The sequence below is a fragment of the Ceratotherium simum genome, chromosome 16, assembly GCF_057802395.1.
Source record: "Ceratotherium simum simum isolate JZ-2026a chromosome 16, ASM5780239v1, whole genome shotgun sequence".
NCBI lineage: Eukaryota > Metazoa > Chordata > Mammalia > Perissodactyla > Rhinocerotidae > Ceratotherium > Ceratotherium simum.
Window position 1 is genome coordinate 39,141,253 of NC_141915.1, and position 14,099 is coordinate 39,155,351.

At 41.5% G+C, this 14,099-nt stretch overlaps 1 protein-coding gene across 6 annotated transcripts in view; it reads right to left on the reverse strand.

The window, feature by feature from the left end:
* Window positions 1-654: 654 nt before the first annotated feature.
* The window catches only part of FBXL20 (F-box and leucine rich repeat protein 20), a 115,221-nt gene continuing 101,776 nt past the window's right edge, over window positions 655-14,099 (reverse strand). For all 6 annotated transcript variants that reach the window (XM_014790743.2, XM_087441086.1, XM_087441085.1 and 3 more), the window contains 5 exons: window positions 14,028-14,088; window positions 12,483-12,527; window positions 11,027-11,083; window positions 9,579-9,791; window positions 655-8,077 (listed from right to left, as the gene is read on the reverse strand). In XM_014790743.2, the coding sequence (XP_014646229.1) occupies window positions 7,970-8,077; window positions 9,579-9,791; window positions 11,027-11,083; window positions 12,483-12,527; window positions 14,028-14,088 (484 nt within the window). In that variant the 3' untranslated portion in view covers window positions 655-7,969. The remainder of the gene's footprint in view (window positions 8,078-9,578; window positions 9,792-11,026; window positions 11,084-12,482; window positions 12,528-14,027; window positions 14,089-14,099) is intronic.

A 14,099-nucleotide genomic window follows, 5' to 3' on the forward strand; every position in this document is an offset into this window, starting at 1 on the left:
CCACCAAAAGGATAGGGGCCCTGTTGCATTAACCTTTGTGTATCTCTCAGTCTAGAGCTTCTAGCACAGACTACATACTGAAATACTTGTTGAAAGGAAGGGAATAAAAGCCGGTAACATGTGTTTACCATGTGCATTATTATCTCTTTTAATCTCCACAACTCTGAAGTAGGTACTGTTATGCCCACCTTACCAAAGAATAACGGAGACAGAAGGGTTAACTGGCTGAGATCAGAAGGGTGGGCAGAAGTCAGGCAATCTGAGTTCGGAGCCTGTGTGGTTAATCATCACACCACTCCATCCTCTCTCTCTCCCTAGTCCACATAAGGGCAATGCTCTGCACAGGGAAGGGACTCAGGTTGAACTGTCAGTATCAAATTAGTTAAGGCAAAGGTGTTTAGAAACTGATTTATGCCTTCCATTTCTTTTAAGAGACAAGTGGAGTTCAGGGTATTAAATAAAGGTTAATAAAGAGCTATTAAATAGAGGCTATTAAATAATTAATAAATAGAGAGTACTAATTAAAGGATATTTAAAAAATATAAAGATGCCAAAAAGAAGCCCCGTCATTCAGCCTCAGGAGCCTTTGTAGTTCTAGGGTTCAAAGAAGTTAAGAATCACAGCTCCAAGTAAGGCTATTTCTGCAGCAAAACGAAAAGTCTTCACAGCTTATTTCCTTTAATTACATCATAAAACAAATTAGAACATACAGGAAACAATAATAGTTACATAACAATTTACTTTATATATTTATATATAAAAAACATATTTTTTTAGTCCAAAGATTTTAAAGCAAAAGGAATCCTCTACTGCCACCTTGGATTTTATTTATTTTAAATAACCCTCCCTCCCCCCATCCTCAAGCGCCAAAAGTATTGAGTGGAAACACAGTCACTTGGACAGCTAATGGAACCTGGTGTTAAGCCACCATGTAGGGAACTGTGTCAGTCCCAGCGACTGGCTAAGCCTTGGGGTAGGCCTGGTGGGGAAACAAGTAAGCAGCAGCTCCCACACACTGAAGCACTCCAGGGTAGGCCGAATGGCTGGGGAAGGCTTAGGCCAGACAGCGATGTCTGGGATCAGACCCTGCCAGTCAACCGTTCTCTGCATTTTATCCTCTAAAGGGAGTGGGGTGGGGTGGTGCAGAGATGAAACAGCCAGGTTGAAGATAAACATTTCTCTCACAGCACCCCTCACCCACCCATCTCTGTCCCCAAGCAGGGTCTAACAGGCAAGAGTAGTCCTCACAGTCCTCAGAGCCCTGCACAGACCACATTTGTCAGGTCTGTGCCCTCAGGGTCACTGGAAGGTGGGCAAAGGTGAGGAGAGCAGTTGGGAAATGCGAGGCAGGTTACTTGGAAACAATTTCCAGGAGGAAAAAGGAGGTGGACAGAGTGGGAGGCATGTGAAGGTTGAGTCACACAAATGGAATGGAGAAAGGCAAAATTAAGAAGGCCTTTCTTCCCATACACTAACCCTTCGGACTGGGCAGTTACAGATCCTCAGGGGCCAGCTCTGAGAGCTGCAGCACGGTGAGAAAAGACACAAGTAGCTTTCGATGAGCCCCTCCCATGGATGCTGTATATGTTAGAAGTTAATGTGTAATTTGGGGGTAGGTTGAGGAGGGAAGTAAGAGAAGAAATCTCAGGCTCACCTCTTCCTGCAATTATTAGAAATTAGTCATCAGAGAAGCACAGATCAATTATTCTTAAGGGAAGGAAAAAAGCAATGTAAACCTAGGCAAGTAGCAGCAAAGGTTTCACTTATTACAGATCTATTATATAGCACTAGGAAAGAAAATCATTCACGTCTGCAGGGGGAAAAAAGTAAAGTAATTAATCAAACCATGCCAGTTAGAGACTCCTTTTCAAGTTAGAATTTTCTAAGACTTTAGGTTCTCATTCACTAGTGCCATAAAAAAGAGAAACAAACTAGAATAATGACTTCAGGGGCTGAGAAGGGTTAGGCTAGGATAAGAAACACACGTGTGTGTGAGCAGCAGTGTGATACAGATTTGAATTAAGAAGTAGTAAGAGACAAAGACAAGCGAAACTTAGTGGGGCCAAGTTTCCTTCTTCAACTTTAATAAAAAAAGACATCACTTCAAAGATTTCCCTGGGTTCTTCTGCAGTATAGACACCTCTCTTTTCCCATCTCTTCTCGGGGTGGGGATTCTCATTTACTGCCTACCTGCTCTTGCCCCAGTGAAAACCATGCCCAGAATCAGCTGGGAAGCAATGGTGGTTCTTTCGGTGGTACCAATCCCCATCAGATGACTCCGGTTAGGTGTGTGGAAAGTAGAAGCCCTCCTGGCCACTAAGAAGTGCATGGAGTTTGTTAGATGAACAGGAAAGTCAATCGACCACATGTGAGGCAGCTGTTGCGACATATTCACGACAGATGCTTGTACCTGAAGCAAATTACCCCAGTTCCAAAACTGATTTTCTCCTTCGCTTTGAATCTTATCTACCATTTCCCCACCCTAATTCTTCAAAACAAGACACTGCAAAACAGAGAAAATAGAAAGGGCCAACTGATACAGTTTTGGTTGCTCATGGTTCTTTTTCCTAAAACAAACCACCCTGGCTGAGGAAGCATTGAGACGCAATACCTGTGAACCAAACTCTACCAAGGGCTTACTCAAAAAACACATGAGGCAGAGATGGAAGAAGTACATTATGGAATTTCTCTTAAGATTCCACATGTGAGCTTGTCCAACAAATTTTTTTCTGCAGAAAAGTGTAACTTTCTTGGGCTCCAAAGATTCACTCAGACTCAGTTGAGAGGTTCTTACTGACTTTCCTAGGAATCAAAGGCTTCAGAGATGCAGAATTAATGTTCCTAAGGATAACAATAGACAAAATAGGTAGACTTGCCTTGGCGGGAGGAGGGGAGCTGCAGAAGCCCTTCATGCAGAAAACTCGCCTCAAATGGTAGTTTCTGGCAGGTGGAAAGTTTGTCCCAAGTGAGAGGACAAGGTTAGAGCAGCATGTTCTTTGCTGGAGAACAAGATGTTAAGTTAGGGCATCTGGATATAGCAAATACAGCCAAATTTTATTCCCAAATTACCTGGGTTAATTATACCCTATTGACATGACCTTATACAGTTTTCTGTATCTCCCAATCTTACAATTACAATTAGAATCTTAAAATTTATGACAGAAATAAAGGTGAGAAGAGGCTGAGACTCCATATTTCCCCTCACCCTTCTAGTGCTTTAGAGTTCTTTGGTCCAAGATCATTGTAAGGGGGAGGGTTCTGCCTCAAGACCTCCAATCAAACATCCTATGCCTCTTCTCAAACAAGACTCAGCTGATTCACACTGCCTGGGTTTCAGGTAGTTAAACATCCTAAAACTGTGGGCAGATAGAGAAGGCAATCTTCTTATAAAATGTTCCAGAAGCTCAAAGCATACCACTGAAAGAGTCTGTCAGCAGCACGCACAATGGGGATAGAAACCTAACCTTAAATCATGCACACAAGGAGGGAAAAGGCAGAATAGACCAATTTCCTTTAATCTCCTCCTCTCTCACTGGGACAACTGTCATGAGCAGTCTGTGACTTTCAGCACAGTAATTAAATGGCCAAGGGTCAACTGTGATCTGCACGTGTTCCTCCACTCCGAACAACACCGTCCTCTAAGAACATGCAGCCCACAGGCAGGTAGAAAACCACCTTCTTCTCTCAAGGGACAGTCGCACATTTCCTAACCACTTCAAACCAAGACAGGTCCCATCGCGTACTTTGTTTAGCCCCTCATGGCATTAGTGGGCTATCAAACCAGTAACAATGCATTTTGCAAGGCAGTTAGAAGAAATAAAAGAGGCCGGCCCTGTGGCTTGGCGGTTAAGTGCGCGCGCTGCGATGCTGGTGGCCCGGGTTCGGATCCCGGGTGCGCATCGAGGCACCACTTCTCCGTTCATCCTGAGGCCGAGTCCCACATACAGCAACTAGAAGGATGTGCAGCTACGACACACAACTATCCACTGGGGCTTTGGGGGGAAAAAATAAAAAAAATAAACAAAATCTTTAAAAAAAAATAAAAAATAAAAAAAAAAAAATAAAAGAACTTGACTGCTGTAGTGTTATAGCTACATTGAACTGTTCACACAGTCTGGAAAGCCCAAAATAAAGCATCATGAAAATATTTACCAGGTTTCCCTCTTAATGTATGATATAAGGAATACGTAGAATTTCTGACTTAGATATCTGCTAAATCAACTTAATGGATGTCTAAATTCACAAAAACTATTTAAGAAATACTTTTACATCCACTAAACAGCAGAATAGGAGGAGAAAACATTTTTTACATAAAGCACAATATGCTTTCATATTCCAAATGTTGGAAAACAGGATGACGCCAGATCCCCTTCCTCCTCATATCCAACAGTTTGATTTCAAATTCAGTAAGCAGACATCAAAGACCACTCACTAAAAAATGGCCTGAGCCACATGACAGTTACTGAATTCAAGACTGCCCAGGGTAGTTTGCCTAGATCAGGACAAGGACCCAAAAAAGAAGCTGGACTGGAGACACTTGAGAATAAATCAGCAGCATCATTGGGAGTGAGATGGAGGCTTTAAATAGAGGACAAGGATGGGCGTAGGAAGGAAATGGGAGAAGTCAATGCAAAAAAAAAAAAAAAAAACTGGCATCACTTTGGGTCTGATGAAGAGAATATAAAAGATATTGATGTAGCAAACAAACGATGCTGGAAAATGTAAGGGGAAAAGGCTGCTTAGAAAAGAGATGATCTGGATTTTAATAACTTTCTCCAGAGGCAATGCAATCATTCCTTCTGGCTATCTGCAGGTTTATGGCAACAGCTGGGTACCTTCTTATCCCAAATCTCTTCTCTGTTAACAGTATTTTTTCATTACAGAAGGCATAACGTGGAGGGGCTCTGGAGTCAGACAAATAGACCAACAGTTTTTCCTAAGGATAGTTTTTCCTACACCTCTGAAGCCTTACTGAATTTTCAAAAGTGTCTCTGATGTTGAGACAGGAAGTATTATGTTCAGATATCAGGACCCTTTCCACCTGACCAGAACTTACCATGTTCTGGGTTCTCAAACTCCTGGTACATTTCATCAGCTGGCATAGCTTGCAGATTGGCATAAAAATATATTTCCTTCCAAGTTTGATGGGCCTGCAGTTTTCTTGAGAAAAGAACAAGGCTCCTGCCTGACCATATACAAGCCAGTGCTGCACACTCCAGGGCCTTTATTCTCTTACTTGACTCTGTTCTTGTCCCAAAGAGGCAGAGATCGCCTGGGCAAGTCCACATGGACCTGCATTTAAGTAGGTCTTTAAGTAGAGCAATAGCATTTCTGAGACGTTCATGTACTGGTGAATAGCGTGGTTTTTTTGTTTTGTGAGGAAGATTAGCCCTGAGCTAACATCTGTTGCCAATCCTCTTCTTTTTGCTGAGGGAGACTGGCCCTGGGCTAACATCCGTGCCCATCTTCCTCCACTTTATATGGGACACTGCCACAGCATGGCTTGACAAGTGGTGCATCGGTGCATGTCCGGGATCCCAACCCAGGGCCGCCGCAGCAGAGCGCACGCACTTAACCGCTACACCACCGGGCAGGCCCTGAATAGGGTGTTTTAAACTTACATATATTTTTAAGTAAAGAAATACCTTAATAGCCTCAACTATTGGGCAATTCAAATCCACACACACTAATCAATTAGGGTTTTATGGCCAATTTGTTCAGGCACTATAAAAAAAATTACACGTTAGAGCAGATGGCCCCTAAATATTTCTTTTTAGTTTTGTTTGAACGAGTGACTTGGGGACCCAAATATTATCAACCACATCTGGAAGTGTGTGTGCATGTGTGTACATTTGTATGTGTGGGGTATAGCCAGGAGAGCGAATCTCACTTTAAAAAGTATATTTCTTATCTGGTAATTGGCAAAGAGGATAAGCGGAAAGGGGAATAAAAAATACAAGTAATTTGAGCTTTTGAAAGGGCATAATAATAAAATAGAATTTAAAAGAAATATAACATGTTAAATAATGGTGGAAAGTACAGATTTCTAGGACCCTTTCATCTGATTGCTTGTGGAGAAATAAACAACACTTTATTATTCTTACATATGCTTGTACAGCCAGCACCTGCAGTATTAAAACAAGCCTTTTAACAGCCTGCATCACGCAGAAGATGATCTAAGATCATGGTGGATTGCACATTAACATTCTAAAAGGCCAAAAAAAAAAGTCATCCTATGAAAAATCACACAAGGTTTCTAATCTTGGGGTTTAGAAATCTACTTCTTGTACTTTAGAAACTCATTTTATTTCCTTCATCTTCCATGATTGTTTTGGAGGGGAGGGAAGCTTTTTCTTCGACTCTTTGAATCATGAGCACTGAACACCCTGCCCTCAGCTCTGGTGACCAGGCTGGGCCGAGCCACTAAAGCCCCTACTTCCCCTCAATGTTCTCTTTCTGCTGCCCCAATGCCTTCACCTGGCTACCCTTGTATTTCATTCATGGGGAAGTCTGGAGCACAAGAGAGATATGGTTTACAGGTTCTGAAAAGGTTCTGGTCCTTTGAGGCTCCAACATTAGATATGATACCATCAACAAGAACAAACAGCTGACCAGCTGTTATAGGGTCATTCTTGTATCCCAGATAGGCTAAAATGGGGGGTGGGGCAGAAACCAACCACCTAGACTGCACAGCTCCTCTCCCAGCACTCCTGCTAAAGCAAAACAACATTACAGACACAAATCAGAGATGCTGCTGATCACACCTAGATTTCAGTGAACACACAACATGTCTGAGCTTGGGTGGTGAGGGCTTTCAGGCTCAGTTTTGGAATTTGCCATTCTACCCTTTACTAATAAGGCATTTCTCTCTCCTTACTAAGTTAGTGGCGTTTGATGGAAGGAAAATGTGTAGGTGGAATATTCGGCATATCATGTGTATTATCAAATATCACAAGACATAACAGAAACCAAAAGGCAAAGTTTGTTTTCATCAAAATAGTTTTAGCTCAATTTCTTCTCATAACCTTTCTTGCTTTTGTTATAGGTTCCCTTCAGACTGGCAAAGATTCAGCAGGGCCCCCTAATGGTAAAATTTAGAAATAAAAAAATATTTATTGATAATGTCTCTTTTAAAAATGTTTGGCAACCCCAACTAATCATTCAAAATGCAAACTGTAAACACAACAGCAGCAAACGAGTAACAACTGAGTGTGAGTAAGCAGACTATAAACAGATGACTGACTGAGCAAGAGTGCAGGAGGGAGCAACAGAGAACGAAAGACAGGTGCACAAGTGTACTACAGAGAGTGACAATTTGCGTGAATAAGTAATCACATTTGGACCACAGCGATTTCAATGCAACCATTTAGGAAACCTCTGGGCCAAATACTAAAACACAAGAGGAGGAATGGACGAGCCTTCTTTGTGAGCATGCTCAGCATGTTGGCATGGGAATAAGGAAGCACAGAAGCTCTGTAGTCATCTCACAGTGGATGACTACCATTTATAGGATGCAAAGAAATTCTCTTCCTGGTCCCTGGATACAGCATATATTGTTTTTTTATGCTTTCCTTGACCCTGGAGGACTGCAGTTGCTGCTCCAATATCACCAAAGAAACCCCTTAAGAAAATAAAGAAACCACAGTAGCAGTAACACTGGGTTTGCTGGAATACCCCCTTTCCTTCTACCTTGCCTATGATTTTCTTCTGGGCATGTCCAACAGGAATGGTTAAGTTTTACCAATCCACTTGATAAAGCCAGCACAAACTTCAGTTCCCTGGTCACAGAGCTAGAGTAGGTGGGGGTGAGGGTGGGTACGTGTATGCATGTGTGGCTCTGGAGATCTGGACGCTGCCCTCACTTTGTAACCCTTGCCCAGAACACTGGGGTTGCTTCCACTGGAGACTCCACGGTAATTCTAGAAGTGTCATTAAATACTCAGTTCACCACCGTTGACCACCTCCTTTGTCATAGGATGATGCAGCATCTGCAGAAGCGCTGTCTGCTGCCCCCTACTGATGGGGGTGGAGTGACAGGTGCGAAGTAGGCGTGGACTTTAATATTGGGTAAATGGGTCTGAAAAAAGACAGAAACATTACTGAGAGGGCTTAAACAGAAAGAGCAATGTTGCTTTTCAGAAAAAACACTGAGGGGTTGAGTGGACATGAAAGCAGCGCAACCAGTCGGGATGTTGAGAGGCCTGGTTATTTGTACCATCCCAAGTTATTCTAAATGACCAAATCAGCTCACATAACTTTGGCACACATTTCCATAATAATAAAACTGGGCGAAAACTTCATACTACTCTCTTAACCTGTCCCAAAGGGATTCCTACTTGGATTCCCATAGTTGAAAGAAACTATAAAAGCTTAAAATAATAATTTTTTCCAATCATTGTGGACAACGTTTCTTCTGATATTTAAAAAAAATCTCATTATCTTCCTTTAACAACATGCTTCTAGATTTTACTACATATATAGTTTCTGAATTCCTACTATGTTCAAGGCACTGTGCTAGTTACATAAGAGGGGTACAAAGATGGTCAAGATGGAGATCCTGCTCTTAGGGAACTTAGAGTCTAGACATGCACGTAAACAGCTAAATAAAAGTGGAAAAGTGCTAAGTGACGTGAAGAACAGATAAAGACTCTTCAGGATTCAGGGATGGAAGAGATTCCTGACAGCTAGGCGGGTCCAGGAACCCTAGTATAAGGAGGCCATGGAAGAGGCTCTAGTCGACCCATGGGTCTCCTTCTCTTCTGTTGTACAAGAAATATGGCCACAAGGCTTCCCCACTGCAGGTATGCTCTCAGTCCCCTGGGTCTGAAGGGAGAGGAGGAACTGAGGCCAACTGAACTCAAGATGAGGTTTGGTATCCTTTATGCACTCAGAGGCCATATGGCCAACATGGATTTTTTTATAGGTTGGTTATAAGGGCCTAACTAAGCACAGTGCCTTTCCCAGACCAGGTGTGAAGCAGATGTTCCAATAAATGTCTGTTGAGCTGAATAATCTAACATATAGATTCATCCAGCCGTTTATAACCTCCTTGCTGGCAACCTGTCTTCCAACCATTTGGCTATGCATGGGTCTCTCTATTATGGAGGATGGGGCAAAAAAAAAGGGTAAAAAACTACTTGATCCATTTGTTATCTTAAAAAATAAGAACTCCAGGAAAGGGGTTTGATGTGAAAGGAAATACAAATTAAATTCTTAAACCCCATGTGACTAAATATTTTGTTATTCCTTTCTTTCCTTTAAACCCCAAAATCTAGCATGTGCTTTTTTGACTCTGGGCATGTTATTAAGCCCTGGACATTACCGGAGAGACTCTGCTGGGAGGAGACCTACTTTTCTTCCCTTCAGTGGGTATTTTCCTACTAAATTTCCATCTGGAACAACAGGTAAAAACTATCTACCCTTATGTTTGCTCTCAATTTTTTTCTCTCTTTGCTAAATGTCCAAGTAAATATAAAAATCTGGAATCTAAATCTAAAAAAAAAAGGAAATGGGGGAGGGAGAAAGAAGGAAAGAGTGCTGAGAACACTAGAGCTAGAGAGTGACACAGCCATCTTTACCCTGAGTCTCTTGATTCCAGCCCGTGTGATTTGCTGGCAGTCATAGAGTTCTATCCGCTCAAGGCTGTGACAGCTCTTCAAGTGCTCCAGGGATGCATCTGTGATTAGTGGGCAGTTGTCCAGTTCAATCACCTCCAGCTGGTCATGGGCGCAGGCACCGTTCCCCAGGTGACGAATTCCATCGTCTGTGATCAGCTCACAGTGCGACAGACTCTGCAGCCAAATAGAGCAAGGAAGGACACTGTAATATCTTAGGGCATTCTTCTAGCCAGAGGCCTGTGTACAATCGGAAAGGAGACCTTTCTGGTTTGATTTTGATGTATGTGGAGCCATCACTGGATCCATGTGGTGAAATGAAGAAAACAAAATTAGTTGCTAGGGTTCTGCTTTTGACAATAAATGATTAACATTTCTGCGTGTGATTCTAAACATATTTTGTGAATTCATGTAATGAACGTGAAATAGCTCATAAACAAAATAAGATATCCACCCCCCACACAAATTAACATTTTCTTCTCTATAGGGACAAGTGGAACTGAAGCTTTTCCTGCACAAAATTTTCTGGAATTTGGACTAAATACTGAATACCTGGTACAGGAGCATGGCCAAACAGTTAATTAACTGAAGATGATTCTTACAGCTGTCAAGTGTGGTTACCTCTTCACATAAATCTCTTCACTTTACCAATTTTCCTTAAATCCCTGGTTCCTCCACTCGAAACTCAGAACCCTTGACCTAATTTTGTATAGTACTGTAATTTGGTTAGTGCCACCAAACACACCAAAAATGAGCCTAGATACAGAATACAGTCATGCACCACATAATGACCTTTCAGTCAATGATGGACCACATATACAATGTGTTCCCATAAGATTAGTACTATATAGCCTTGGTGTGTAGTAGGCTAGACCACCTAGGTTTGTGTAAGTACACTCTATGATGTCTGCACAATGACAAAATCACCTAATGATGCATTTCTCAAAAGGTATCCCTGTCGTTAAGCAATGCATGACTGTAGTCAAGCAGAATGCTTTCCCATAGTGTTACTGGAAGCAGTAGCAGAGAAATTCCTCGAGTAAAGCCTTGATTGGTTCTGATTTATGGGAACATTTGGTCCCAAGGTGAAGCAAATTGTATTTTGGGCCATCTCGGCCCCTGGATCTCTGGAAATTTAAACATCATTCAGGTTGGAGTATAATTCATGTGGGGGGGAGAACTCATACTCTCCATGTCGGGTTTCAATATCCAAGTATTGATACAGAAAACATTTAACTTTTCCATTCCTATCGCAGTTTCCCCCTTCACTCAGGTCCTCCCTTGGTCCTCTGTAAGTTGACGATTTGGAGACATATGCTTTCCCAAAATGGTAGCCAGACACCAAGAGGAAAGCAAGATCTGGGTTTTGATTAAATCTAATAAACACATAAAACTTTCAAAGTCAAACTCACCAATACTTGAAGCCGAGGACAGTGTATAGAAAGTTGGATTAATGTGCTATCTGTTATCTAAAAGAAACACATAAGTTATTTTAGGCATAATCCCAAAAATACTCATGGACCGTACCTTATTCTTGACTACATTTGTATCCTAGACTGATATCTTGATAGCAATAATCAAAAAACAGAATCTTAACGTTGAAATCCCATCAGCTACCTGAACCTGTTCTTTGAGAACATATCCAGACTAGGCTTGAACACATCTAGTCATCTCTAGTCTTCACCATTGAACATGTGTGTTGAAAATTCTGTTTTGTTTTTGAAATCAAGGAAAATCTGTCCCCTCGTAACTTCTTCCCACTGGACTTTGTTCTTCCTCCTCAGAACCATCACAGAAAAGAATCAGAAGACACTGCTCCATGAAAAAAATCAATGTAGGAACATCCTCATATTTTTAGATATTTGGCCTCTATTTCATAAGCCAACTCAGGATCGATAACCTGGGTGTCAGTTATTTTCCCAAGGGTGGCAGAAAGGGGCTCCTGGAATCTGGGTTAACTATGAACATTCAGGAAGGAAGAACAGTCTTTTACAGTTATCTTAGGATGGAAAGTAAATCAGTGCCTCTTTTCAAATACTTCTCCAATTCTGAGATGATGATGATGATTATAACTTACATAGCTTCACAGGGACTAAGAAATGGCAGAAGGTGGGGAGTTGGGGTGGGCAGGCAGGTGCACATCCCTCAGAAGTACTAACACTGGAAAGGACACACAGGACACTCAGGCATGTGCAAAACATAGATGGATGTGAACAAGTTTTAGTTTAGTAAGAACTAATAGTTGCTGAGTAGTGTCCAGATAACAAATAATTTAGAAAAAATTAACCTCTATATTTACCGAAGTATCTTCTTTATTTTTACCATTAAAAAAATTCATTGCTCTATTTTCTTTTTAGGCATCTCCCTTCAACATTTCTCCCCAATCAACTAATAATCTCAAGCTCTTAAAATTGGTAATAAAAGAAATTGTTGATAAGAAGGTATATGGTCAGTCTGCCTGCCCAAAGGGCAGGGTTCCATATGGAGTCAGGTCTCTAGGGCTGATGATCTATGGGGTCCAGGATCCAGTTAAGCTAAAAAAGGGCAGTGCTATATATCAGTGTGATGAGGCTTTAATTATTTACTAGTATCACAACCCTGTAGGTCTAAGAAAACATCTTGACGTTGTTATGGCCTGAACGCTTGGGTCTTCTTTCTTTCCAATGGCAACCTTACTGATTGTATTTTCCTAGTTCCTTAACACATACACCATGAGCACCTCGGCCTGGTATGTGTGGAGGACACCTCAATAAACAGAGAGCCAGCAGTGCTGCCAGGCGCTACACTAGCGTAGGGAATGTCCTGATGTGCCTGTATTATGTAAGTTTCTATCATACTGTATTTCTGAGTAAAAATCCACAATCTTACCTGAACACACTCTTCCAAGTCCATCTTTTCAAGCTCATGGCAATTCTACAAAATACAAAACCAAACATTTAAAATATGAGAAAAACTTAAGGCCAGAAAACAAAAGTAGTAGTATAAATATACTGATGAAATAAATCTTAAGAATTTCAGAGTTAGTGTCTTTCTAACGTCACTTTGTCTTATTCCATTAATTACACATTTTAAAAGGCCTTGATCACAGATAAATTTCTCAATTATTCCACATTTAAAGTGTCTAACATCTTACAAGTCCAAGGGAATAAATATGCTGAACACTAATACTGAGCTAACACAGAGATCCTTTCAACCATAACTAATCTAATGAAAATTATTTCTTTGGAAGGGTGGAAGGTAAGCTTTATATCCTCATTTAGTTATGCCCTGTGCCACCCCCCACTCAATTAGTATTCCATCAATCTGCCTGATAGCAAATGTCCTTCCCCATGTTCCATTACACTGGTCAAAGACAGTATAATTTTAAATATTACTATTATACAGTGATTTATAAACCACTCCAAGTATTAAAATCTTCTGGAGAATACAGAAAATCTCTTAAAACTTCTCCATTTAAACAGGCTTATATGGGGGCCAGCCCTGTGGCGTAGCAGTTAAGTGCGCACACTCCGCTGCTTGCGGCACAGGTTCGGATCCCGGGCGTGCATCGACACACTGCTTGTCAGGCCATGCTTGTCAGGCCATGCTGTGGCGGTGTCCCATATAAAACTGGAGGAGGATGGGCACGGATGTTAGCTCAGGGCCAGTCTTCCTCAGCAAAAAGAGGAGGATTGGCAGATGTTAGCTCAGGGCTGATCTTTCTCACACACACACACACACAAAATAAATAAATAAATTAATAAATTAATTAAAAAAAATAAAATAAAATAAACAGGCTTATATGGGGGGCTGGCACGGTGGAGCAAGCGGTTAAGTGTGCACGTTCCACCTCAGCAGCCCGGGGTTTGCAGGTTCGGATCCCAGGCGTGCACCAACGCACCGCTTGTCAAGCCATGCTGTGGTGGCGTCCCACAGAAAGTAGAGAAAGATAGGCATGGATGTTAGCTCAGAGCCAATCTTCCTCAGCAAAAAAAAAAAAAAAAAAAGAGGAGGATTGGCATTGAATGTTAGCTCAGGGCTGATATTCCTCACAAAACAAACAAACAAACAAATAAACAGGAGAACATGTTTCTTCCAAAATTACCCTCATCCACCAGTAGCATACCAAATAATGAAGTAAGTTTCTTTCACGAAGCACTAGGAAGTCCCTGCTTAGTTTATCATCTTATGAAAATGTGGAAAATCAAGTCTCATGAAGGAGCATCACGTCCTCCAATGCATGTCTGCATTTCCAGAGCAGTTTGTATCCTACAGGCCTGTAGCTGTAGCATGAGAACACTCAGAACACCAGCCACAGAGTTCCCCCATAACCCACACCCTTGATTCTGCTGCCATTCCACATTTCCCTCATTGCTCACTTTTCTGAAATAAAAATCCCGAACAAGACTTATAGAACCCGGAGAAAATACTTACCCTGGCCAGAGTGGTAAAGCCTACATCTGTTAATTGAGAACACCTTGCCACTTCTAATATTCTGTAAAAAAA